The 25,749-nt window shown below is 31.7% G+C and overlaps 1 protein-coding gene across 2 annotated transcripts; it reads left to right on the top strand.

Annotated features, from left to right (window-relative positions):
* Positions 1–1,794: 1,794 nt before the first annotated feature.
* LOC117691740 (uncharacterized) lies at positions 1,795–24,469 on the top strand. 2 transcript variants are annotated; one of them, XM_034478386.2, is made up of 7 exons: positions 1,795–2,031; positions 19,888–19,938; positions 20,077–20,433; positions 20,569–20,916; positions 21,642–21,683; positions 22,970–23,075; positions 24,044–24,469. In XM_034478386.2, exons 1-7 carry the CDS (start codon positions 1,989–1,991, stop codon positions 24,318–24,320), a joined length of 1,224 nt encoding a protein of 407 aa, XP_034334277.2. In that variant the 5' UTR covers positions 1,795–1,988; the 3' UTR covers positions 24,321–24,469. The 2 variants fall into 2 exon arrangements, with proteins under 2 accessions (XP_034334277.2, XP_034334274.2); XM_034478383.2 differs by having other exon boundaries at positions 1,799–2,031; positions 21,642–21,773; positions 24,044–24,464.
* Positions 24,470–25,749: the final 1,280 nt, after the last annotated feature.

The following is a 25,749-nucleotide window of genomic DNA, read 5'->3' as shown; positions in this document are numbered from 1 at the left end:
AAACAATAATTTGATTAATAAACAAAATGTGAAAAAATAATAAAATAAAACAAGGTGCGGTGGCCCCTGAGATGCAGTCACGAAGGGGTGACTGATTCTAATAAGGGAAGGGGACGGGGAAATTGCAAACAAAAATGAAACATGAAAACATAATATGAAAAGGTAAACTAGGTACCATAACGGTAGCCTATGTGGGTCAGTCATTGCTGACGTATGTACAAACATCTGTAAGATACCAACGAGAATAAAGAACCGAGCTTAAGAGAGAATAGATGTATGAGTCCACAATTTTGTAATAATAATAACCATATCAAAAATACTATTTGAAACAAAGAGCAAGCATATTTGTCTGTGTATTGGTATACATGCAAAGTACAGAATGAGAGTCTAAGATATGTACTTTATCTGTTGAGAAGTCTATTGATTTCGTCAAGAGAGGTGACTTCAAGTTTTTCACCGTTTTGCTCCATCTTGATATAGATACGACCGTCAAATGTCCAGAAGCTGAGGATTGATGTCAATGAAATCATTTATTCATGACGCTATAAATACCGCATAATTCATAAATGAGTATACCGGTGTCACCCCTGCGAATGTTATTGTCATTTAAGTTTAGACAACGTGGTTTTATTTGACCCCTTCAGTTTCGCGGTAAAAATCGTGCTTTGTGTTTATAGTCGATTTTCCTATAGATTAGAATCTATAGGTACTTTTAGTCACTTATAAAATCTAGACGTTTATTGACTTTAAACTTTTGCTTCATTAATTAGAGTATAAAACGAGTTTTAGAAATAAATTTGACAATAGAAAATATATGTTTTTTCTGATATTGCAACAATTAACATGCTTAGTAGCGCCACCCCTTTTAGGATTAATTTTGGATCTGCGCCTAACCTAGTAATAGCACCAATAGTGAAATAGACTATAATATTTTATGCATGATGTTCCTTGAAAATAGCTCGATATACTAAGTTTTTATACAAAACAGATACCCATTCTTTTTTTTAAAAAAGCATGGTATTGCACGCCAAAAGCCTCAAACATGGTTATGATTTTATTAAACAACCCAATGTTTATACTTTCAACCACGTGTAAAGTGGTTGAACACGAACGATACCTCTGGTTTGAATATCATCGTTTAGTTTAAATAACCTTTAGATGATGGAATAAGACATATATCTTAATAAATTTTCATGTTTTACAATAAATCAAGGTAGGATGTGATATGAAAAATGACCAGTATTTACGTATTTTGAGAATATTATCCGAACACTTATACTTCCGCTCGAAATTTGACAGGAACTGAACAAATCTCGGTAAAGTCTCGTGAACTTTCATTCGAGCACTTCTGGATTTATTACATACTTAGCAATAATAAAGAAAACATTCTGAACACATTTGCAGGGATGTGTGTGAGTTCCTAAGAACGACGTCTTATTCTAACATTAACTATAATCTAAAAAGATTAACTTTCATATATTGTTACACACACAAAATAATGGATGCTTTTGGAAGTACCACATTACAAAAAAGTACGAAATATCTTTCAAACTTGAAAGGGGGTTGAGGATAGGGTGGTTGTTAAATTATATCACGCAAGGGTCTTTGTATTTTATCAAACCTTTTAAATCTTTGTTGATTTTTTGTGCCATAGGTTCTATTCAAATGGATAGAGAAATACCCATGAGGTGGATTGTGTAACCGTTCTATTCAATGACTATGATAATGCAGTTTTCAATGAATGGAACTTTATTTGACGTGTATTATTAATCCTTGTTAAAGGTCACATGATTGGTGTTTAAATGTAGACCAGTCGCAATAAACATAATTTTGAACTACATAAAGTAATGGAATGCGTATTTGGAACGGAAATTGAGATCTGAACGACTGATTTGCTGGAATGAATGTATGAACGTTAAGGAATTTCACAAAATTAAATTTTGTGAAGATTTTAAACCAGTCTTAACCTTATCACATGTACAAAAAAGATGCAGCTGTTTGTCGCCATTCTTCTCATCTCTTTTGCAAAAGGTCAGTTTTTTTATTTCACGAATTGATGAAATCATTAATGCAAACTTTTAAAGTTTTGGTGATTGCAGTAAACCAAATGGAAAGCAGTTAGAGTAATTAACTTTTAGTTGTCAAAAGGCTAGTTGGTAATGGTTATATTTAAGCTATGCAAATACGGTCTCCTTACGAAAAAAAGCTCTGTTTAAAAGCAAACGAAAACTCTAAAATATGAGTATGAATGTTTTTTTCACTTGATTATAGTTTCAAGATAAAATATACTTGCAACACTCTGCCGGATAATTATGCCATTGCCAAGGTGGCATTTTTGCACCCGCTTAAGATTCAATATAGTGTACATATCTATTTATACCAAACAAAAGACCAAAGCCTAAAATAGTTTAAAACCCCTTTAAATTGTTCTTTATATATCTCATCTGCCAACAGTGAGTGATAAAGATATACATAAAGTACAAGGGAATCCCCTATAATGAAGCTCCATCTCTGCTGCTCTAAAGCTCCATGTTTCGTTTTACAAACAGGCGGAAACTTAGTCGGGACTAAATTTAGGTTTAAATCTACGCCTACTAATGGGTAGGCGTCAGTTCTTAGTCTGTGTACAAAACTGGCGAGGGTTTTGTTTCTAAGGCTAAATAAACAGAGAATTTTAATTTTCGGGTTATTTTACGTATTATTAAGGAAAACACTCGCATTTATTGAAATATTTGTACATGTACGTATAACTTAAAATACCTACTGTTCGATAACTGTTCCTATTTCTAAATAAATTAAGATTTAACCAATTTTGAAAAATAATGGGCTTAACTTATTAAATGTATGTACAATGAAATATACATTACTACTCGTCAATGAAATTTACCTTAAGTATGGAGAATTAAAGATGGTATACCCCGATAAATGATCTAAACACAATAATTAAAAAAGATGCTATAATTCTAAATCAAACATGTATTACACAACAAGATAGATGCATGTATATAAGTACGAATAGCTTATTGATCTTTCAATAAGATCAAAAAGCCCCCTTAAGCATAGACTAGAATTTAATGTTTCTAATCAAATTTGCACCTATGAAACGAAACTGGTTTCAAAATATTGAGAATACGCTTTTAAATAGGAGCAACTCAAAATGTTTACATTGTAATTTTTCCATGTGTGTGGCTGTATGTTCTTTACCTATATTACTTACAATTTTACAATACATATGCATTCTCTTTTTCTTTACTCCTTTACAAAACATTATGAACTCTACATGTTATTTAAATGTCTATGAACTCGCATTTAGATACAATCAATTTTTGTTTGTTAAAATATTTCTTTAAAATATGTTTCAGATTGCAGAGTGTGTATTAATTTTAGGTCTATTGACTAGCGTTTGTTAAGGTTCTTGAAGATTCAAAAATTGCACATGCACACCTCCTTGAATATTTGGAAATCAAATTCATAAATCTTATTAATTTTCTAGGAATAAGTGATCAATTGCGTTCATATTTAACATCGATTATAAATCGCTTAAAATAGGTATGGTTTACTATCAATGATCTTTGTGCATATGCCTATGTGTCGATTATTTTTACTCATTTAATTGAATTCATCTTTAATTACTTCATAATTCAGAATAGTTGTGCTCTCGTTGTCGACTTGCAATACAAAAGACGTTGCTTTAGCAGTTTTACAACAGTCTTCATCATATACAAATTAAACTAGCTAGCATTTGGATACACCCCACCTCAATAACCCAAAAGCAGATAGGGAAAAAATAAGTCTCAAATGTACTTGTTAAAATTGCAAAGATGGAAATGTCTTATCCGGAGAGGGATAGGGAATTTTTTGATGCCTTTTCTATTAAACTGTTCGAATCCTTTTATTTATTCAACTTCCTTCAAATTGGTACGGGGTTCTTAGATGACTGCTTTTAGATCTATATTTTAATCAAGATACTGTATGCAGGGTGTTTTTTTTCGTCCTGTGTAATTTTCGCCCTTCTACACTTTCAGTTTCGCTCTCTCGTGAGTTGGTACTTCGTTACTTAATATTAGACTTTGAAAATCTACAAGTCCTAAATTCGCCCGCTGACAATGAGGGTTATATGGTTGAATATTAAACGGGGCGAATAATTCCCTGTATACAGAATATATTACTTTCAATCCCCCGACCCCCGAAAAAAAAACCAATTAATTGAAAAAACCAAAAACAGGAAAGGGAGTAGGGGAGACCCTGGCCTCAAATGTTGATAATTCCTGTGTTGTTAATTGTAGACAAACTCTTTCAAAACTATATTATCATTTGAATCGCCGAAAATCAAGAATCGTTTTTAAGTCATTGTTTACATTCTTTCAATACTGGATCAGAGGATGGAACTTTTCTGCCCTCTGTAGACATAGACAAGGTTCATGTGATATTTATACAGTAATAATTTAGATTTCAGTTGGTTGCTGTTTAACTCATGGTCATATCATTTTCTATAAATACATGTAATATTGTGATATCATAAAAAAGAATCAAGCCTTATCCCATCATATGAAAGTGTCTAAATATCTATATGAAGCATTACTTACCATTCTGCATATGTACTGAACCCTGCCCCTGCATTCTAGAAATATTTGAATTTTACACGAATATTGGAGTTAATTTCTATGCATTGTTTCGATCAATTAATATGTACAATATTATGCCTCAATATCGTCAACAATACATTTAATTGTCACAGTCATAAATTTGGTTTCTGAAACTTCTTCTTATATGTGCCTCTTTCATATCAACTGTAGCCTACATGTATTTTTTAAATATTTTATTATGTTTAGAAGTGTATATCCATTTGTTCTACCTTCATTAATATACACTCTTATGAACAACTTGAAATATGCACATTCAGTTGTATAGCATACTAGTTATATGTGTACTTTCGAGTACATGTGCTATAAATGGGAAATATGTGCATATCGTATTTTGTTTTGCTTTGAGGCTTTGATTATATGTGGTGGATCAATTGTCCAATTCATAATTCATGTACCCGAAAGTACGCATGTTATACTTTACCATTGAATGTGCATAGTTCAAGTTGTTCATAAATTTTTATAAATGATAGTAGAACAAATGCCTATACACTTCTTAACATAATGAAATTTTTATAGAAAACAATTAAAGAGACAGTGCAGCTGAAAACACATGTGTGAATAACTTCAGATTTACCTATTGTATAGTTAGGAAAAAAGAAATAACGTTTATTGTAATAGTTGAAATACATGAAAATCCCTTTCACATACTTAATTAACGTAATTATGAGCTTCCGGGAATTCAAGGGTCGTACAAACCGGAATAATCTTATATCGTTTATTTGTACCACGTGGACTTTGATTGACAGTAATTAAAACGTGCTGAAAACTACAAGATCTTCGTCCCACTACGGTTATCATGAAAAGCGAGGTTAAAGCGATTCTCTAAATGAAACACATCCTTACTTACTCGATAATTTATAAATGGTTTACCAATTTAGGTTCATTTTAAAATGAAAAGACATAAATATGTCAAATAACCCCTCAAGGGGCCTCATTTATGAAAATAAATTTAGGTTGTAGCAACTTCTATGATAAACACGAAAAATACATGCTTACAAAATAAAAATTGTGGTTATATTAAAAACTTTGAACAGTTATTACCAATGAGAAGTAGAAAAGACATATTTTTATCAACAAACCAACAAACCTGTCCAGGAAATTCTTCGCGAGCCCTGCATGTGTTTTGCTTACAGTAAATACGCATGCGTAATAGTATAGAAGGCTGAACCCCGAACACGTTGCGATGTATTTATGTGATATGTTATAAGTAATTATCAAGTTTAATGAAATAATTAGATTTATTGCATGGAGAACTTTATTTTTTTCTGAAAGTTTATACATTCATGAGTAGTACAAAAATACCGAACCCGATCGGAAATTTTTTTCAAGTCGGTGTTTTGATAAGATCCGCCGTACTGTCTCTTTAATATGAAAGAGGCATATATAAGAGGTTTTCAGAAACTAAATATATGACAATTGAATGCATTGTAGATGATATTGAGGCACAATGCTATATATTAATTGAACGAAACAATGCATAGAAATTAACTCCAACGTTCGTGTAAACTTCAAATATTTATAGAATGCAGGGACAGAGTACAGTAGATATGCCCGCATACGTTTGCAGAATGATAAGTCATGCTTCATATAGATATTTAGACACTTTCAGATGCTGGGATAAGGCTTGATTTTTTTTTATCATATAACTATATATTATTTATAGACAATAGTATGGCCATGAGTAAAACAGCAACCAACTGAAATCGAAAATATCTACAGTAATTATAACATATACATAAACTTTGTCCATGTCTACAGAAGGAAGAAAAGTTCCATACTCTGTTTCAATATTGAAAGAATGTAGACAATGGCACGGAAACGATTCTTTTTTTTCTGCGATTCAAATGATAATAGTTTTGAAAGATATTGTCAACAATTAACAATATACAGGACTTATCAACATTTGAGGCCGGGGTCTCCCCAACTCCCTTTCCTGTTTTTTGGTTTAATCGATTGATTGTTTTGTTTTGGGGGTGTTTTTTTTGGGGTGGGGGTTGAATGATTGATATATACTATATACAGAGAATTATTCGCCCTCGTTTAATTTTCAATCATTTCACCCTCGTTATCAGCGGGCCAATTTAAGACTTGTTAATTTTCACTGTCTAATATTAAGTAGCTTAAATAACAATCGTGACTGGGCGAATTCACAACATAGCGAAACTGTTTGCAAGTGTAGAAGGGTGGAAATTACACGGGACGAAAATAACCCTGTATACAGTATCTTGAATAAAATATAGATAAAAAACCAGTCATCTAAGAACACCCTACATTTTGAAGAAAGATTTATAAATAAAAGGTTTCTAAAATTTTAATGGAAAAGGCATCTAAAAAATCCCCTGTCCCCCTCTGGATAAGACATTTTGCATCTTAGCGGTTTTAACAAGTACATTTGATACTTATTTTTCACCATCTGCATTTGGGTTATTGGGGTGGTGGTGTATACAATTGTTAATATAACTAGACTCTTGTAGCAAAAGCAACAAAAAGGTCTTCCGTTTTGATATACATGTATCAATTTAACTGTAAGACATTGCTTCTCTCACATAGAAAAAAAAGTGGATATGATAATTATTGTGAATGATATATCCAGACGTTATTTACATGTAAAACAACGAGAATGAAAAAGAAATCAATTTTTGAAGTACTTTCTGTGACGACTGGAAGTAACGCCGAACTAAACAAAAATGTTAACCATTTGTACAATCATATGTCAATCTTTCCTCAAAGTTTTGTTGTTCACGTCTCTGCCAAGATCTCTTTGAAACAATATTTTTTGTCTCGGGACCGAAACGGACGAACGAAAGTGATTAATAAAAACAAAAGCTGGTATTTCTCATACATTTGCTTAATGTACATCACTGTTTATCAGGCTAGATGAAATTCCAAGAAAGTCAAATAAACTTGTTAAAAACAGGATTTGTTTGAACCCTTCCGGTAAGAACCGGAAGTGACAGTTGACAAAATTAAATCCGTTAAACACATCCCCAATCAAAATTCTATCAATCATGAAAGATTCGTGTCTCAATCACTTACAATGACGAAAATCTCGCGGACATCAAATTTGTAAAAAGGAAAGCTACATAGAGATATTTGAGATATCTCACCGGAAGTAAAATTTATTTGCCAATTTAACATTATATAGATGACATATGTAAGATTGTATACTGATATTTTCATTTTATGTAAAATGAATAAAACAAATTTTTGAAGTGCTTCCGGTGACGCCGAACAAAACAAAATAGTGTATACACATGTACATACATAGGTCTATCATCCCACAAAGTTTGATCGTTCAAGTCGTTACCGTTTTTGAGATCTCCAGGAATCAAGGTTTTTTGTCTCGGGACAGGAAACGGACAAACGGTAGTGCTCAATGTAAATTGTAATTAATATTTTTTTTGTACTTGCCCTTTCTACTTAATTTTTCATCGACTTCACTACAAATATCAAAGGAAAACAGTTAAACTGATAAACAGCTTTATTTGTTTGAACTCTTCGTGTGTGGACCGAAAGTGACGGAAGACAAAACGAAACCGGTTAAACACATCTTCAATCAAATGTCTATTATCCATGAAAGTTTTGTGCTTTGATCACTTATAGTTTCTGAGATCTTGTTTGTACAAAACGTGTTTCAAAAAAGCTACCATAGATTTATACTTATATATTTATTTTATGGAAAAGGAATTTTATGCGAAAAAGTAGTTATTTTTGAAGTGCTTCCAGTGACTACCGAAAGTTACGACGAACAAAACAAAATAGTGTGAACACATCTACAGCTATATGTTTATCATCCCTCAAAGTTTGGATGTTCAAGTCTTTACCGTTTCTGAGATCTTGTTGATACAAGCTTTTTCAACGCGGGACAGGAAACGGACAAACGGAAGTGCTCAATCTAAATTGTATTTAATATTTCTTGTATACTTGCCCTTTGTACTTCATTTCTCATCCAGCACACTACAAATATCAATGGAAAAAAGTTGAACTGATAAACAGCTCGATTTGTTTGAACTCTTCCTGTGTGGACCGGAAGTGACGGAAGAAAAAATAAACACATCTTCAATCAAATGTCTACCATCCATGAAAGTTTTTGGGCTTGATCATTAATACTTTCGAGATATCATGGGTACGAAATGTGTTTCAAAGTTTCTGAGATCTCGTTTGTACAAAATGTGTTTCAAGAAAGCTACCTGAGATATTTGAGATATCTTACCGAAAGTAGAATTTTTTTGTTAATATAACATCGCATGCAAAACCTATGTATAGATTTATACTTATATATTTATTCTATGGAAAAGGAATTTAATGCGTAACAGTTATTATTTTTGAAGTGCTTCTGGTGACGACCGGAAGTTATGACGAACAAAAAAAATAGTTTAAACACATCTACAACTATAGGTCTATCATTCCACAAAGTTTGGATGCTCAAGTCTTTATCGATTTTGAGATCTCGAGGTGACAAGCTTTTTCAACGCGGGACAGGAAACGGACGACCGGAAATGATTTTTGACAAAATGAAAAAAACGCCTATAGATATTGTCATTATCTTTCATGCCAGAAAATATCACAAAAATCTGTCCAACCATCTCTGAGAAATCTTGTGGACAAAAAAAGGGGAAAAAAAATAATAAAAAACATTACAATCACTATAAGGTATTCCGTTGGAAACGGAAGACCTTAATAAGTATGCCGAATGCAAGCTAGATGAATGTGTAAATAATGCACACGGTTGTAAAACTGCTAAAACAACGCGTTTGTATTGCAAGTCGACAACTTTGAAATAAAAAATAACATCCCTTGATATACATACATCTTAAATATGAAGAAAAAAACTATCATGAATTCAAGTAAATGAAGATCAATTCCGTTCAATGATACAAATAAACAGCACATATGCATACGCACGAAGGTCATTGATAGTACTTGTAAACCATACCTATTTAAAAGAATTACAATCGATGTTTAATATGAAGGCAATTGATCACTTAATCCTAGAATTAATACGATTTATGAATTTGATTTCCGAAAGTTCAAGGAGGTTTGCATGTGAAATTTTTGAACTTCAAGAACCTTGACATACGCTTGTCAATATATCTAAAACTGATACACACTCTGCACGATTCTAAAACATACTTTTAAGTAATTTGTTAACAAAAATTGATTGTACATGTATCAAAATGCGAGTTCAAAAACATTTAAAAAACATATAGCTTTCATACTGTTTTGTAAAGATACTAGGAATAAAAAAATGAAAATGAGAATGTATACGTGTTGTAAAGTTGTAAGTAATATAGGTAGAGAATAAACAACTACACACAAGGACAAATTAAAACTGAAAACGTTTTGCGTTGCTCATATTCAAAGGAGTATTCTCAATATTTTGAAATCAGTTTCATAGGTTCAAATTTGATTAGAAACATTAAATTCTAGTCTATGCTTACTGAGTATGGATCTAATAATCAATAATCGATTCCTACTTATATATACATCTATCTTGTTTAATTTAAAATTATAGCATTTTTTAAATTATTGTGTTTATATCATTTATCAGGGTATACTTATCTTTAATTCTTCATACTTAAAGTAGATTTCATTAACGTGTAGTAATCTTATGTATATTACATGCGTTAAATAAGGTAAGCCCATTATTTATCAAATTGATTTAATCTTTATTTAGAAATAGGAAGAGTCATCGAACAATAGGTATTTTTTAAAGTTCTACGTACATGTACAAATATTTCAATAAATGAGAATATTAACCTTAATAACACGTAAAACAAACCAAAAATTAAAATTCTTTGTTTATTTTGCCTTAAAAACAAAACTCTTGCCATTTTTGTGCACAGACTAAGGACTTTCCACCTTTTTGTGAAACGCAACTTAGTCTGGTTTTGAGGTTTAATCCCTGATTTAGTCCGGACTAAGCTTACGCCTGGACGTAGGTCTTTTTGAGAAACAGGCCCAAGAGGTTGTGAGTTCAAGCGCCGGCTGGGTCAGAGATGGAGCTCCATTATTGTGAATTTCCCTGTGCATTATGGTTATCTCTATCCTTCCCTTTAGGCAGGTATATGTCAATTTGAGAGCTATTGCAATGTTTGATATATATATATATATATATATATATATATATATAGAAAAATGTTTTCAGTAGACGATAACACAATAATCCATTTCTTTCAAATTTAATCCAGAGCGCTTTCGCCTGATCGGCTCTTCAGTGGATTTCAAATTATAACAGAAATAACAAACGTTGACGTCGTTATTATGACGTCATAAAGTAGACAACGTCACGAACAGTGTAAACAATATTTGGAGATGGCGGCAAATATTTTTTACAAACACATGTAAACGTAATAAAATATGTACAAATGATATTGTTTTAAAATAAGAGGTTATTGAAATGAAAGCTAAATAAAGTCAATGCAGAATAAATAATGCAATTATCGATTAAGTTTAGGTTTAAATTTTTTTATGAAATATTGTTCTTTTGCAAGTCGCAGCTGATCACTTTCCTCGCGGACTTTGTAAAATGGAAAAATTTCAAACGTTTTACAAAGTCCGCGAGGAAAGTGATCAGCTGCGACTTGCAAAAGAACAATATTTCATAAAAAAATTTAAACCTAAACTTAATCGATAATTGCATTATTTATTCTGCATTGACTTTATTTAGCTTTCATTTCAATAACCTCTTATTTTAAAACAATATCATTTGTACATATTTTATTACGTTTACATGTGTTTGTAAAAAATATTTGCCGCCATCTCCAAATATTGTTTACACTGTTCGTGACGTTGTCTACTTTATGACGTCATAATAACGACGTCAACGTTTGTTATTTCTGTTATAATTTGAAATCCACTGAAGAGCCGATCAGGCGAAAGCGCTCTGGATTAAATTTGAAAGAAATGGATTATTGTGTTATCGTCTACTGAAAACATTTTTCTATATCGTTACCTATACCAAGGACTTATTCGTTTTTATATATATATATATATATATATATATATATATATATATATATATATATATATATATATATATATATATATATATATATATATATATAAACACAAAAAATAAGTCCAATGCTCAAACAACTTTTATCTATAGCGCTTTCGCCCTACCGGGCTCTTCAGTAGATTTAAAAACAAAGTAAGCAAGAACATTATGACGCCAATCTCGTGACGTTAGGTAGGCAACGTTATACAAACAAACTGTTGAAGACGTGATTATGACGTCAAAACATAGTGACGTCAAAACATTATACAGTGCATAAAAAGAGTCAACACAATTATAATGATAAAAGTCCAGTGTCTTTTGTACATAATTATATACATGTATATATATGCAGATGTTAAAAATACAAAATATTAAGAATTTAACTTAGGTTTAAACAGTTTAACAAAATGATTTTCTTTAGCTTTACGCAATTGTTCATTGTTTTCGTTCACTTTATAAAAAGGGAAAATATAAAACATTCCCTTTCCGCATATATCGAAATGGCCGCTGCATGGTGTGTTCCTCACAGATGGGTCTCTAATCTGCATGCTGCTTGTGGACGCGCACTCTATCTGCGAGTTTGGTTCCAGTTTGTCCTATATAGTTGTCACCACAAGTAGGGCACGTCATGCAGTAAATCAGGTTCTTGGATTTGCAATTCATTGTTGAATTAACGTTGAAATGCATACCGTTCTTGAACATTATGGATGGGCCGGTTTGTAGAAAAGGACATGTCCCGCATCGTGGATCCTCGCATTTAGATACAGTTGGTGTTACGGGGTTTGAAGTGAATTTGGCTTTGGTAAGAATGTTCTTCAGATTTGGAGGTTGCCGTCTGCTGTGAAGAATATCATTAGGCTGGATCAGTTCTTGTAAGTTTTCTGATTGTTGTAGAATAGGGAAAAACTGTTTGGCTGATTTAAACATGTTGCGATTCCTCGGGTTGTGGGTGAGAACAAAGGGAATTTTGGTATTGCTTTCCTCACGTTGTTTAATTGATCTAATTTCTGCAATTGGTGTTTCTGTCGCCTTGCGTATTGCTGATTCGATGAGCTGTATAGGATATTTTTGTCTGGTAAGAAATGTTTTCAGTTCGGACAGTCTTGTTTTCCTCCGTTCTTCATCTACACCGATGGTACAGATTCGCCGGGCCATATTAAAAGGGATGTTTCGTTTTGTATGAGAAGGATGACATGAATCAAAAATCAAATATTGGTGAGAATCTGTCTTTTTGTAGAAAAGATCCGTAGTAATTTTCATTCCATCTTTTATCACTAAAATGTCCAAAAAGGGTAATTCTTTTTCACTAATTTCTATTGTAAATTGTAGGCTGTCATGTAGAGAATTAGGAATTTTGTGGAAATTTTGTAAGTCGTCCAGTGATTTTGTCCAAAAAATGAAACAATCGTCTAGGTAGCGTTTCCAGTTGTTTTTGATGTATAGGGCATTTTCTTCTCCAAAAGATGTTTTTCACTCTAAAGTAAGCTTTTCTTCGAGGTAACCAAGAACCAAATTGGCGTAAGTGGGGGCGACCTTTGTTCCCATGGCTGTTTCTTTTGTCTGTAGAAAATATTTGTCATCAAAGAAAAAATGATTATTTTCCAGCACGAGTGTAATTCCCTCAAGAATAAATTCTTTCGAACATCTTGTTTGTAGAATGCTTTCATTTTTGTTTATCCAGTAGTCAATGGCCTCAACGCCAGGTTGTGAGGTATGTTTGTATATAAACTAGTTACATCGAAACTCACTAGATGTGTATTATCTTTGACGGTATTTGGTATATGATTTAAACAGTCCATGTCATCCCGAATATAGCTCGGTATTAATTTACAGAGCGGTTTAAGTATAATGTCTAGGAAATTGCTAAGTCTTTGTGTTGGATAGGAAGGACCAGCCACGATTGGACGAAGTTTCAAGTCTGTTGGACGCGGTACTTTAATATAAGGTTCACATAAGTTTTGTATTCCAGTTTGAATTTGTTTCGACTTGTGGATTTTTGGTAAACCGTAAAAGTTCTTGCTTACTTTGTTTTTAAATCTGCTGAAGAGCCCGGTAGGGCGAAAGCGCTATAGATAAAAGCTGTTTGAGCATTGGACTTATTTTTTGTGTTTATTCATCCCCTGTACCAAGAAAAAGGATTTATTGAATATATATATATATATATATATATATATATATATATATATATATATATATATATATATATATATATATATATATATATATATATATATATATTGAAACACAATAAAATCCACAGTGGTCGGCGAGTTATAGATAAAAATTAAATAAGAAAACACGAAAAACGTTCAATATAGCTTAAGCGCTTTCATCTTAAAATCTTCAGAAGCTATATATATATATATATATATATATATATATATATATATAGGGTTGGTCTGTCATTTAGGGACGCGGGTTATTAGAGGGACGATGTAAATGTATTTGGTGTAGGGAATACTACATGACTGTACTAATCTCTTTACACTTTTTAGCTCACTGAAACGGAGTCGGGGCAGCTTATGCTATACCCCCGGTGTCGGCGTTCGAACCATGTAATAGTGTTGTTGCAGGTCCCGTATCTAAATTATTATTTGTCCTATCTTCACTAAACTTGCATGGATGATGCATCTGGACCTACTTATGGTCTAAAAAACAGGGATGCTGAAACAGGACTATGAATAACACCTGCTTGAAAAGGTTAATGTTTTTGGAGCAGGTTAATTTTTTTTTAGCAGGTGCCCGTTGATAGCCCCTTGAAGTTACTGCTGGTCCTAACGTCACCAAACTTGCATGGATAGTGCGTATATTGATGAACTGACAGGCTTGATACTGAATTTTAACTAAAGGTTTCGGATGCTGGAGGAGGTTAAAGTTTTTTAAGCTGTTTTAAGTTTTTGGAACAGGTGCCCTCTAATGATTATTATTATCTTGGTTTGCACTGGTCCTAGCCTAACTAAACTTGCATGGATTGTGCGTCTTATGATACTAACACTATTGACAGGCATGAATGCTGAATCAGAGCCATAGGTTTCGGGTGCCGAATGAGGTTAAGGTTTCTGGAGCTGGTTAAAGTTTTTGGAGCAGGTGCTTTTGATAGAGAAATCTTAGTCATTAATAATTCATTCTTTATCAAATTTGAATAGATGATGCATCTTCACCGAATTCTAATGCACTCCAAGGATGCTGAACCAGAGCCATAAATGCTGGAGAAAGCTTACTTTTTTGGAATATGTCACATGTTTGATAGAGAATAGTACTTTTTCAAACATGCATGGTTGAATAACTAAGATATAATTTATATGAATCGCAGAAGTAGCTTTAGATACAGAGCCTGTTCTCCATTATCAAGGATGCTAAAAAAAACCCTCCTCCCCTACTCAAACTTGCTTGATAGATGTGTTTGTTGTTAAATTATATAATATGATTCCTTTAATATAGTATGATATGATACACTATTGTATGATTTGATACAATATTTATCCAATAATATTATATTGTGAAAAATTGTATGATACAATATATGATATTGTATCAACTTATTTTGATATATTGATATGATATTGTATCCTATGGTATTGTTATATAAACTATTGTATTTTATGATACGATACTGTATGATATAATTTTTTTTTATATTCTTGTATCGCATAACAATGTATCAAATGATACTGAAATATATAAAATTATATCATATGATATAATAGTATGTTACATAATTATAATATTTATCATATGATATTGTATTGTATAATATAAATTGTAGTATATAATATATTTTTGAGTCACATAAGGTTGTATCATATGGTTTTGAAGTATGATATATATAGATTATTACGTGGCAATTTTAATATCGCAATCTATATTAGCACGAGGTTGCGGTATATCAGCCGAGAGCCGTCAGACTAGAGGGCTGATATAAAACGACCGAGGACTAATATAGGATCCGATATAAAAATTGTTATGATTTTTATATCATATACTTATAGAAAATATTAAAGAAACAATAAAAAACATCATGTGATGAATGATTATTGTTAACAAATCGCTCCGTGTCTATATATTCCATCTCTGATAAATTTCTATGAAATTTTTGCGCCAGCTGTTTGAAAACCAGGTTTAAGTCGACGTGACTTTTTGACGTCATACTCGGAGATTGGAGTTGAACGACGCAGACCGAACTCTACGTCATAATAGTCGATGATGAAGGGAAAGGGGTGTGATATAAAATCCGAAGATAGCCGGAGAGGGGTGTGATATATAGAGGATATCTATATTGTGCGATTTTATACTAGTTGAAATGGTGTATATATCCGCGAGGCTACCCGAGCGAATATAACTATTTCAACTCGTTGGACAAAGCAAATATAAAATCACATAATTAAAGATGTTCTATTTATATCATACAATTTGTTTATATCATGAAGCTTTTGAAACAGTCCCTTATATGACCCGAATTGATTTTTTTCAAAGATTAAAAACGATGATGCAACGTTATATTATGCGGTTATTGTGACCTTGTGCAATACAATTTAGAACGTCATTTCTGAGATAAATCTAACTGTTTTTATGTAAAGTTTCACTGAAATAAACCTTTAAATAATTCTTTAGCTCTAAATATTTTTTCTTAGAGCTTATTCACTTGATTAATGGGAAATACTGATCAGAGGACTTGAATAATTAAGTATGTTGACATACACAAAGTTGGGAATGCTCGTTAGTTTGAATTGACTCGAACGAGGAAGAGTTGTTGATGTTTTATAAAACAGACACTTGCCCAATGATTCGAAATCGAAAAAAGTGATTATGGATGCTTACTGGCGGTGGAATAAAAGTCTTAATAGACATTTTTTCGGTAAGTTCTTGTATATTAACACAACCAGTACGCTCTATTTTCATCGCGTCGTCTGGATGAACTCTTTGATAGTTAGCATAAATTGAAAGTGGGAAGGAGGCTAAACTTATAAATAAAATCTTGACAAAGAAGAAAAAAGGGTCTTTTGGGTACGGTTATGTATAAATTTGCAAAAGAGTGTGTGTGTGTTGGGGGGGGGGGGGGCGCTAAGCCCTCACCCCCCGGTTCCGACGCCTGTGCTACGCAGTTATGTGTTTTCCTTCATATTTGTAATTTATATCTTTGACAAAATCTATTTAATATTAATTTTTGTAGTAGATATAGTTATGTTGAAAGTACTAGCAAATCTTTGAAAATAGGTCACTGAAGCGTTAAAGCGAGGGTCTGTGTCAAAAATAGTTCGACATATGATAAAGGATATTGGGTCAAACCACACTACAGTATCCATGAATATCCAAGATCATTTTCTATATTATATACTATAATAAAGGTGGTCTCATAAAGGTAATGTCACATAAAGATGATTCCTAGTCTCGGTGAGCGTTGTAAAATGTGATTCCCTATGTTTAAAGCTTAAGGAAGAAGTTCTTCTTGTTATCAAACATACTTCTAATAATAAGAAATTCATAAAAGTTTGACACAGTAAAGAAGATCATATAAACAAATGATTCTATCAGTTTAATCAAATTTGACCTCCTTGTTTCGCATAAAGGTCAAGTCAAGGTCTTTACCTTTTTCCTCAACGTAAAGGATAATAAAAATAAATGCAGTACATTATTGCAGTTATGTAGACATCTGTTTAAGATATGATGATTCTATTCTTCAATGAAATGATGGGATATCAGAATGTCTATCAGTTATACTACTAAATTGGAAAAAATATTGAAACTAAAATTGATATTGCTTAGCCCGCATTTTTTTATGCTTCCAATATTAAATATTTCTAAGTTTTACAAATAATTATGACTTCATATAAAGATATAAATTGGCAAAAATATATTGACCATTTAATAAGAGAGAAAAACTGATTTTAGCAATATTTTTTCACACAAATCAATGTATAGAATGGGCGCTTAAAAAGCTTTTAAAAATGCAATTTGTTAGGCAAATCTTATTTTAAAGACAAAATCTAACCCAAGTATTATATCATTAGTTCACATTTGTTAAAAATCCAACAATTATGTTATTGTTTTAAAAATGCTAAAACAGACTAATTTATCTACAGTAATTCTAAATTGCGAAACGTGATATTTTCCTACGCCAATATTCCGCCAAATATATAGTCCTTCTTAGATTTTAAACATTGATTACTATTTCTACGCCAAAGCTGTATGATAGTTAATTAGAAAGAAAAATATACTATTTTGATTTCCTTTCATATTGATTTAATGGACAATTCACCAAACGTTTGACAAGTCGAAAACCAGAAAAGACTCATTCCTAAAAGAGACTGCATGCAGCTGAAAACACATACGTGAATAACTTCAGATTTACCCATTGTTTCGTTAGGAAATAAGAAATAACGTTGATTGTAACAGTTGAAATAGATAAAAATCCCTTTCACGTACCTAATTAATGTAATTATGAGCTTCCGAAAATTTAAGAATCGTACAAACCGGAATAATCTTATATCGTTTATTTGTACCACGTGGATTTTGATTGACAATAATTGACACGTGCTGAAAACTAAAAGATATTCACCCGACTCCGATCATCGTGGTATACGAGGTAAAAAGGAATCTCTAAACGGAACACATGATCACTTTCTCGATAATCTATGAATGGTTTTCCAATTTCGGTTCATTTTAAAATGAACAGACATTAATTAATGAGTCAAATAACCCCTCAAGGGGCCTCACTTACAAAAATGAATTTAGCTTCTAGTCAACTCCTATGATAAGCACTGAAAATACATGCTTACAAAATAATAATTGTGTTTATTTAAAACTTTGAACAACTATTACATGGGAGAAGTAGATAAGACATATTTTTATCAACAAACATGTACAGGATAATCTTCGCGAGTCCTGAATGTGTTTTGTTTACAGTAAATACGCATGCGCAATAGTATAGAAGGCTGACCCCGCAACCCGTTGCAATGTATTTATGTGACAGGTTATACGTAATTATTAATTTTAATGAAATAATTAGATTTATTTAATGGAGAACTTTGTAATTTTCTGAAAATTTATACATTCATGAGTAGTACAAAAATACCGAAACCGATCGGAACATTTTTTCAAGTCGTTTTTTTGATAAGATGCGCCGTAATGGTTATTTGAATAATCAACAGGATACTTGAACAAATAATTTAATGCCCGACATACAGTAAAAGACACTTTGTAACAATTTTGCTTTTAAAAGTCATGCATAAATGCCTACTCAGAAGATAATTTATATCTGTTGATATTTTCCAATCAAGATTTAAATGTTTCTTTAGTTGCTGCTCTTTAGAGAATCGGAAATTCGTTTATGACCGTAAATAGACTGAGTAACTTATAAACCCTAAGTGATGTAAATGAAATCACATTATATGTATATTTTTCTTATTGCTTATTTTAATTTTTAAAAGACAGTTTCACGGTTTTGATAAATGTATTCATATGCATGGGTCTGCAGAATAATTATAGAAATACCCATCACGAAAAATTTTAACAGTTAAAAAAAACAAAATGAACATATGTTCCAATGAAATTCATATATTCGTTTTATTTCAAAATCGTTTATCAATCGGGAGATATATATAAATCTTACATTGTAATTCCCGCCTTCCTTTTATATTCTTCTGTAAAGAAGAATAATCGAAGCAGTTCCTCGTTATAGACATACATGTAATTATTTATCTAAGTATATGCAGCGTCGTTTAACACATACAGCAAATATCCACTACTAGTTAATGTCTAAAAAAAAAGTAACAGTTCAGTATATATGCATCAATTGTTTTTAGTTCAGTGAGTCCGTAATTTATATATCATGTACGTCATTAAAAGTTTTGTAAATGTATTCCTTTAATAAAACTCCCTGGACGATTCAGCATATGAGTCGAAGGGGATTTAATTCAGAATGTGTTCTTTGATACGTCTATGATACAACAAATAAACTAATTACAGATAAGATATATACATGTACCAAGGAAAAAAGCTCTATTAAATACATACAAGTATCTTAATCTAAACTTAGCTTTGTTGAATTCGCGATTGATCCACAGGTTTTTGAAAAGTGCAGTTAACAAAACTTAAACGAATACCAGAAAACAAAAGCTTAATATAAAATTTCCTATATTAATAAGTAGCATACTCATTTTTTTAAATCAGAATTTTAAATTGTTTATTCATACACTCATAACTGGTAAAATGAAATAAAATATATTTATCTGCAACTTTCAGGGGTTGCTGGTCAGTTGAGTTTTTGCGCTCAGTCTTCCTCACCTCTTCCGGGTAAGAAAAGTATGCAAATAGAGAAATATTTGTATGTTTGTAAAAATTACTTTAAATTTCAGCAATTATTTTAAATCAATTATGTTTTTATAATATATTTGTCATGTACCTATATTGTTGTACCATTTGCTTTAACAGTGGCCACCATGTGCAAACCGACTTCAATCTTCGGTAATCACGTTGTGATTGACGTCACTGAAGCAGGGGAGAGAATGGTGGATGGTATCAATGTTTGTACCTGTTACCTCACCCCTGTTATAACCAAAGAGAAAGCTAGACTTTACGTACTCAAACAGAGTTCCCTGGAACCTGGTTATAATGGCTGTGGATCTAGAATCGATGTTATCATCGACAGTACGCAAGAATCTGGAATGAATCGAAATGTGTGTTTTTTGAATGGAAATGTGGAGCTAAAAAATAACACTGTTGGAAATATCTCATTTGTTAAAGAGTTTTATCCAAACGACGACAGATACTGCATTGGCCTGCGATCAGGTAAATCTACTTTGAAATGTCGAAATTATCATTTACTCAAAATATGATACATATTGACGAATTTATCAATGAATATGTTGTGTCACATTTTTAAAGATATATAAATTATTTTATTATTCTTTCATGTTTACCTAGATGATTCTAGTGCCCGGTTACAAGTACAATGCTTTGCTCCAGGAGAGGAAACGTCTTTTCTGACATCCTTAGCACCAGTTTCTACCACCAAGGAAACAGTTGAGTCCATTAGAACATCAACGAAAGAAATTTACAATTTACCAACACAGTCAGCTACAAATATTGCTCAAAATCTGAAGACAACGTTGTCCGTCACAATGGCAGAAAAAATACCTACTGAAATGTCAACCCAATCATCAACAACTGCATCTCCTGAACCAACATCCACATTTCCATCAGAAGCTGCATCACCAAATCCAATAACACCATTGACAACTTCTTTACCTGGAACAACTCAAACAACAGCGTGTTTGTTAATCAATGAACTCTGTGCCAGATGATTATGCCATTGCCAAGGTGGCATTTTCGCACCCGTCTCAGCTGCATGTATCGAAGAATTCAAATATGCATTATGATAGATTATTACTTTAAGAGTTTATTACCACCTTTGTTGTTTAGGTATTCCACCTGTCAGGTGAGATATTTACCTTTATGAAATAAATTCCTACAGGAAAATATTTTTCCCTCAGGAAAAAACAATTTTCCTTCAGGATATTTGAAATTTAAATTCCAGTAAGATTTGAACATAGGATTTTTAAAATCTACCTGTCGAATTCAATTTCCTACAGGAAATCCCTTTCTCCTTTCATAGAAAATATGATTCCAGTTTGATTTTAAGAAACATCTGTAGGAAATTAGATATAGGCGAGACACAGTAAAAACACAGTAAAAACACAGTAAAAACAAATGTGGCAATTATACTTTAAAGCCAAAGGTCTATCATTTAGTATATGGATTTTTACGAAACTGCGTCTTAAGCGGGGGGCAAAATGCAACGCTGGTACTGGCATACTTATCCTGCACAATGTTAATGTTAAAATCAAATTTGTTCTGAAAGCAATTTTTTGACACTAAGCTTGCATAGAGTGAGAAGAATTCACACATTTTAAATGAAATATTTTCAGATACAGGGAGTAAAAATACAGTATTGTATTATTGCAGCAAGCCTAATTCTTCTTAGTATTTTTTTTTAGTTTTTACCACTGAGATAACAACTAAGTCCATTGGAACACTAGGTAAAGAAACACAAAGTTCACAAAAACAACCATCTACAACGATTGGTCATATTCCAAAGACAACGCCTGTCACAAATAAAGAGCAATTGGGTAAAAAAGACATTAAATAAATTTACACTTGAATTAACCATAACCAGCAACAATTATATTATTACTACATTTTTTTCTTATAAATGACAAAACAGAACCAGCAACAACTAGGCACATAGCATTGTTTTTGAAAGGGGGAACGTGCTCATCCAAAAAATCTTGACAAGCCAAAAAAAAGGGAAAACAGGAAATTAACAACTTTTCTAAATGCGTGACAAATCCTTACCCGTTAGGGGGGCGTACTCTACCTATACATATAACTGTTAATCTCCTTTCTTTCATTTCAATCCTGTTCATGCTAACCTAAAAGTGGGAGAGGGAGCAACTTCATGTCAATTCACTTTTTATATAGTCAATTTGAGAAAAATATCCTTCTCTACCCCCTCTGATGCTACGTGCCTGACTATAACATCTACCTTAAAACATCATAGCTATTATCAACAATGATAATAACTTTAATGACAACCTCATAATCTCCATCAATAACTACATCGCTATATACAGCACCGACTTTTTCATCCAATTAAATATCGCCATTGCCTACCTTTACTCCTGCTAAAATATCAACCCAATTATTAACAATTACATGAAAACCAACACAATCACCAACAACTACACTCCTCTGAACATTTACCATTTAATCAACACCTACAAAACAAAACATTCAACAACTAACTACAACTACTAAAAATACAACCTAATCATCGACAACTACAACTTCTTAAACATTAACTCAATCACCAAGAACACTGCACAACTGATAATATAACACCACACTTATCAACAAATACAACTGCTAAACTATTAACCCAATTATAAATTCATTAAACCAAAATAGGGCAAAAACTCAGTTAACAACAAAAACATCTATTTCATGTCAACACAAAGATCAACAAGAACCAGTACTGAAGCATCAATACGATGTTCAACAAATGCAACTTCTATAATAACAGCGCCATCTTCATAAACAGTTACATTACTAAAAACATTAACACAATTGGCAACTTCCTTACTTGGCAATACGTATACGCAAAACAATGTTCAAATGAGATTTTCCCTAAAATAGTATTATTGACATAAAGCTTGCTATTACTTAGTAAAATAATTACTTATACATTATAAATATTATGAACAATATAATCAAAAATGTAAATTAGAGGTAAAAAACAAACACTTATCAATGGCATATTTTTCAGATACAGATAGTGAAAATGCAGCGATCATTGCAACAAGTGTAATACTTCCTGTGATATTTTTCGTTCTGTTAGTATTGGCTCTGATGATTTTTCTTCGACGAAAAAGGTAACTTTCATATAGTCATTTTTAAAAATTGATATAATTCTAAACCGAGATATTTTAGAATTATTTCGCTTATAAGCGGCTGAGTGGTATATATTACTACATGTAGTGAGGTGAAAAGGACTAACAATTTAGGGGTTTGATATTGAAAAGTTCTTCGAAGGGTAGATGTAAGCTTAAATGATAATTTTATTTTTAATTTTTAGTTATACTGACACCAGTGAGAGCCATAGAGAAACCACAAAATGTTAGGGTGTCTAAGGCTTAATTTTGTATTGGAATATCATTCACAAAGCTCTAAGAAAAACTGAAGGCTATAATATATTGGTTTCAAAAATGCTTATGAATTGGTAGATATATAATTAAATCATACCTTAACTCCGTCTAGTACCATTCATTAATCATGGAAAAAGAACGTAATAATGAAAAGTTGGGATACAACAACTTTTGAAAACATCAGTTAATCAATTTTTCCAGTAAAATCATTTATATTAAAATGGCATGTCATGAACAACTTTTAGTTGTAAGGAAGTCCCTCTTCTCTTCGTTTTCGAACTATAACTTATACAAGTAAATTCAAACGTAGATGTCTTGAGAGTTTTTAGCTTTAAAAAATTTAAGTATCTGCAGTATTCTTATATAATTTTTGTACAAACTAGTTTATTACTTTTAATATTGATATTTTATTTGGTTTTTAACAAACATGACTCTGGAGGGACATATGAATCTGATTATATTTATTGAATTTCAAAATGAATGTGTAATTCTTTTTGCAAAAGTAGATTTTTTGTTATTTGTGGACAGAACTTATGATTGCATTAATTTCATCATTTCTCTATTTCTTTCATTTGATATATTAAAGCTAGTTGGCTTCTTTGGTCAAAGATAAAAAAGACTTGGTTAAGTGAATTAAGAGCCGCTTTTTATCAAAACTAGCTATCAAATGATTTCGTATTTTGTTACTTTTTCAGACGAAATTCTTCTCAAAATACAAGTAAGCAAATGTATATACCTTCTGTTGACAAACTTGTGCATGAGTCAGCAAAAGAAAATAGAGACATTCTCAATGTTTGCCATTCCAAGAAAGACAGTATCTACGATACTATTGAAGATGAAGAAGGCTACCTAAAGAGTTTCCCTGTAAGAAAAATTTGTAATCTACCATATACAAAATCCCCCACTTCGCTTGTTCTATCTAAGGAAGAGGATGAAAATATCAGCAATGCATATTTATTTATTTTGGAATAACTTGGCACAGTCTTATAATGTCTGAAAAATATTTTGTTTTATTGGGATTCAGTTTCCAAGTTGCAATAAGTGAATTGAAAATTACTGAATTTGATAAGAGGTTAAATTTTAGTTATCTTATTAATGAATCTTTTTATGTGAATAGTTTTATTATCAAATACATGTATCAAAAATAAAATTTAAAAATATGAAATAGTTCAGATATTTTGTCGATAATTTGAAATAAAGTTAAAGGAATATTTAAAGGAAATTTTTTTAACAGGAACTTGCTCAAATGTTTTTTTAAACAATACTTTATGTGTGAAATCATATCTATTTCATAAAAATAACTTTTTTTCTTACAAAACTATAAATGTTCCTTACTTAGTCTTTTCTGGTAAATAAAACAAAAACTGTCGAGTTTTACAAAGATATGCGGTCGTCTAGTAAAGACCTAGTAAGTTGTCAGAACTTGTGTCCAAACCATTTGTATATGTATCTTAAATGTATGTATACAATAAAATATGTTCAAATCAAATCAAATCTAGTAAAACAATGACGCCTCAATAAACCTGTTCATTCAAAAATATACAATGTAGGATTAAGTTTATTACTCAACAAACCGGAATTCTCTTGGGGCTCCTTTCTTAATTTATTCGATTTAATTGTGTCAAAAAGTTTAAACTCATATGAACACTTTTCATTCCAGATTGTTGCCTTGATAATTTGATAAGTTTTAAAATATCCATTTTGACATTAAACACGATCTGATCTCGCATACCAAATCCCCCCCCCCCCAATCATCTCCTAGTGTAAGAGGACGTGTACTTTAATTCGTACAAATTTATATGAATTTTACTTAGGACTGGAAGACGATTTAGTTTTCTCAAAATTTGATCAGTGTTTTAAAAAAGACGACGACAACGATAATGATGATAATGATACATAAAAATTGAGAAATTATTCCAAGCTTTAACTTGGAGAAAATCGGCAATACATTAAGAAGTGCGTATTTTGTAGATACATGACACAATTCACTATCTAGTATCGTTTATTTGATGCTTTAATCATGATTTTTTCTGTGTTTCTAAAAAACAATGAAATACGTAGTAGACACTGGCATGTACATCTAATGGGGAAAACATGGCAATTTTTAAATCTAAACTTTTGATTTTTCGTTTTGATTCTTCTGGCTGGTTTGTATACCTCGACATTCGTTATATAATCTAAGGTTAAACTCACAACATTTTAAACGTTGTTGACTCACATAAAAACACATTTAAATATGTTGTTTAGAAAAATATGAATTTCATAAACAGTCAGTCGGTTACACTAGCGGACAACGACTACTAGTATAATTTTTGTTTGCGTTGGTATTATTTGATGACGAAAACGAAACATGGTGGTACTGTGCAGAATAGTAATACAATGTACAACAAAAATAAAAATT

This window comes from Magallana gigas, chromosome 9, assembly GCF_963853765.1.
Source record: "Magallana gigas chromosome 9, xbMagGiga1.1, whole genome shotgun sequence".
Classification (NCBI taxonomy): domain Eukaryota; kingdom Metazoa; phylum Mollusca; class Bivalvia; order Ostreida; family Ostreidae; genus Magallana; species Magallana gigas.
Note: the sequence above shows the minus strand (reverse complement) of the source record. Positions and strands in the feature narration are given on the sequence as shown.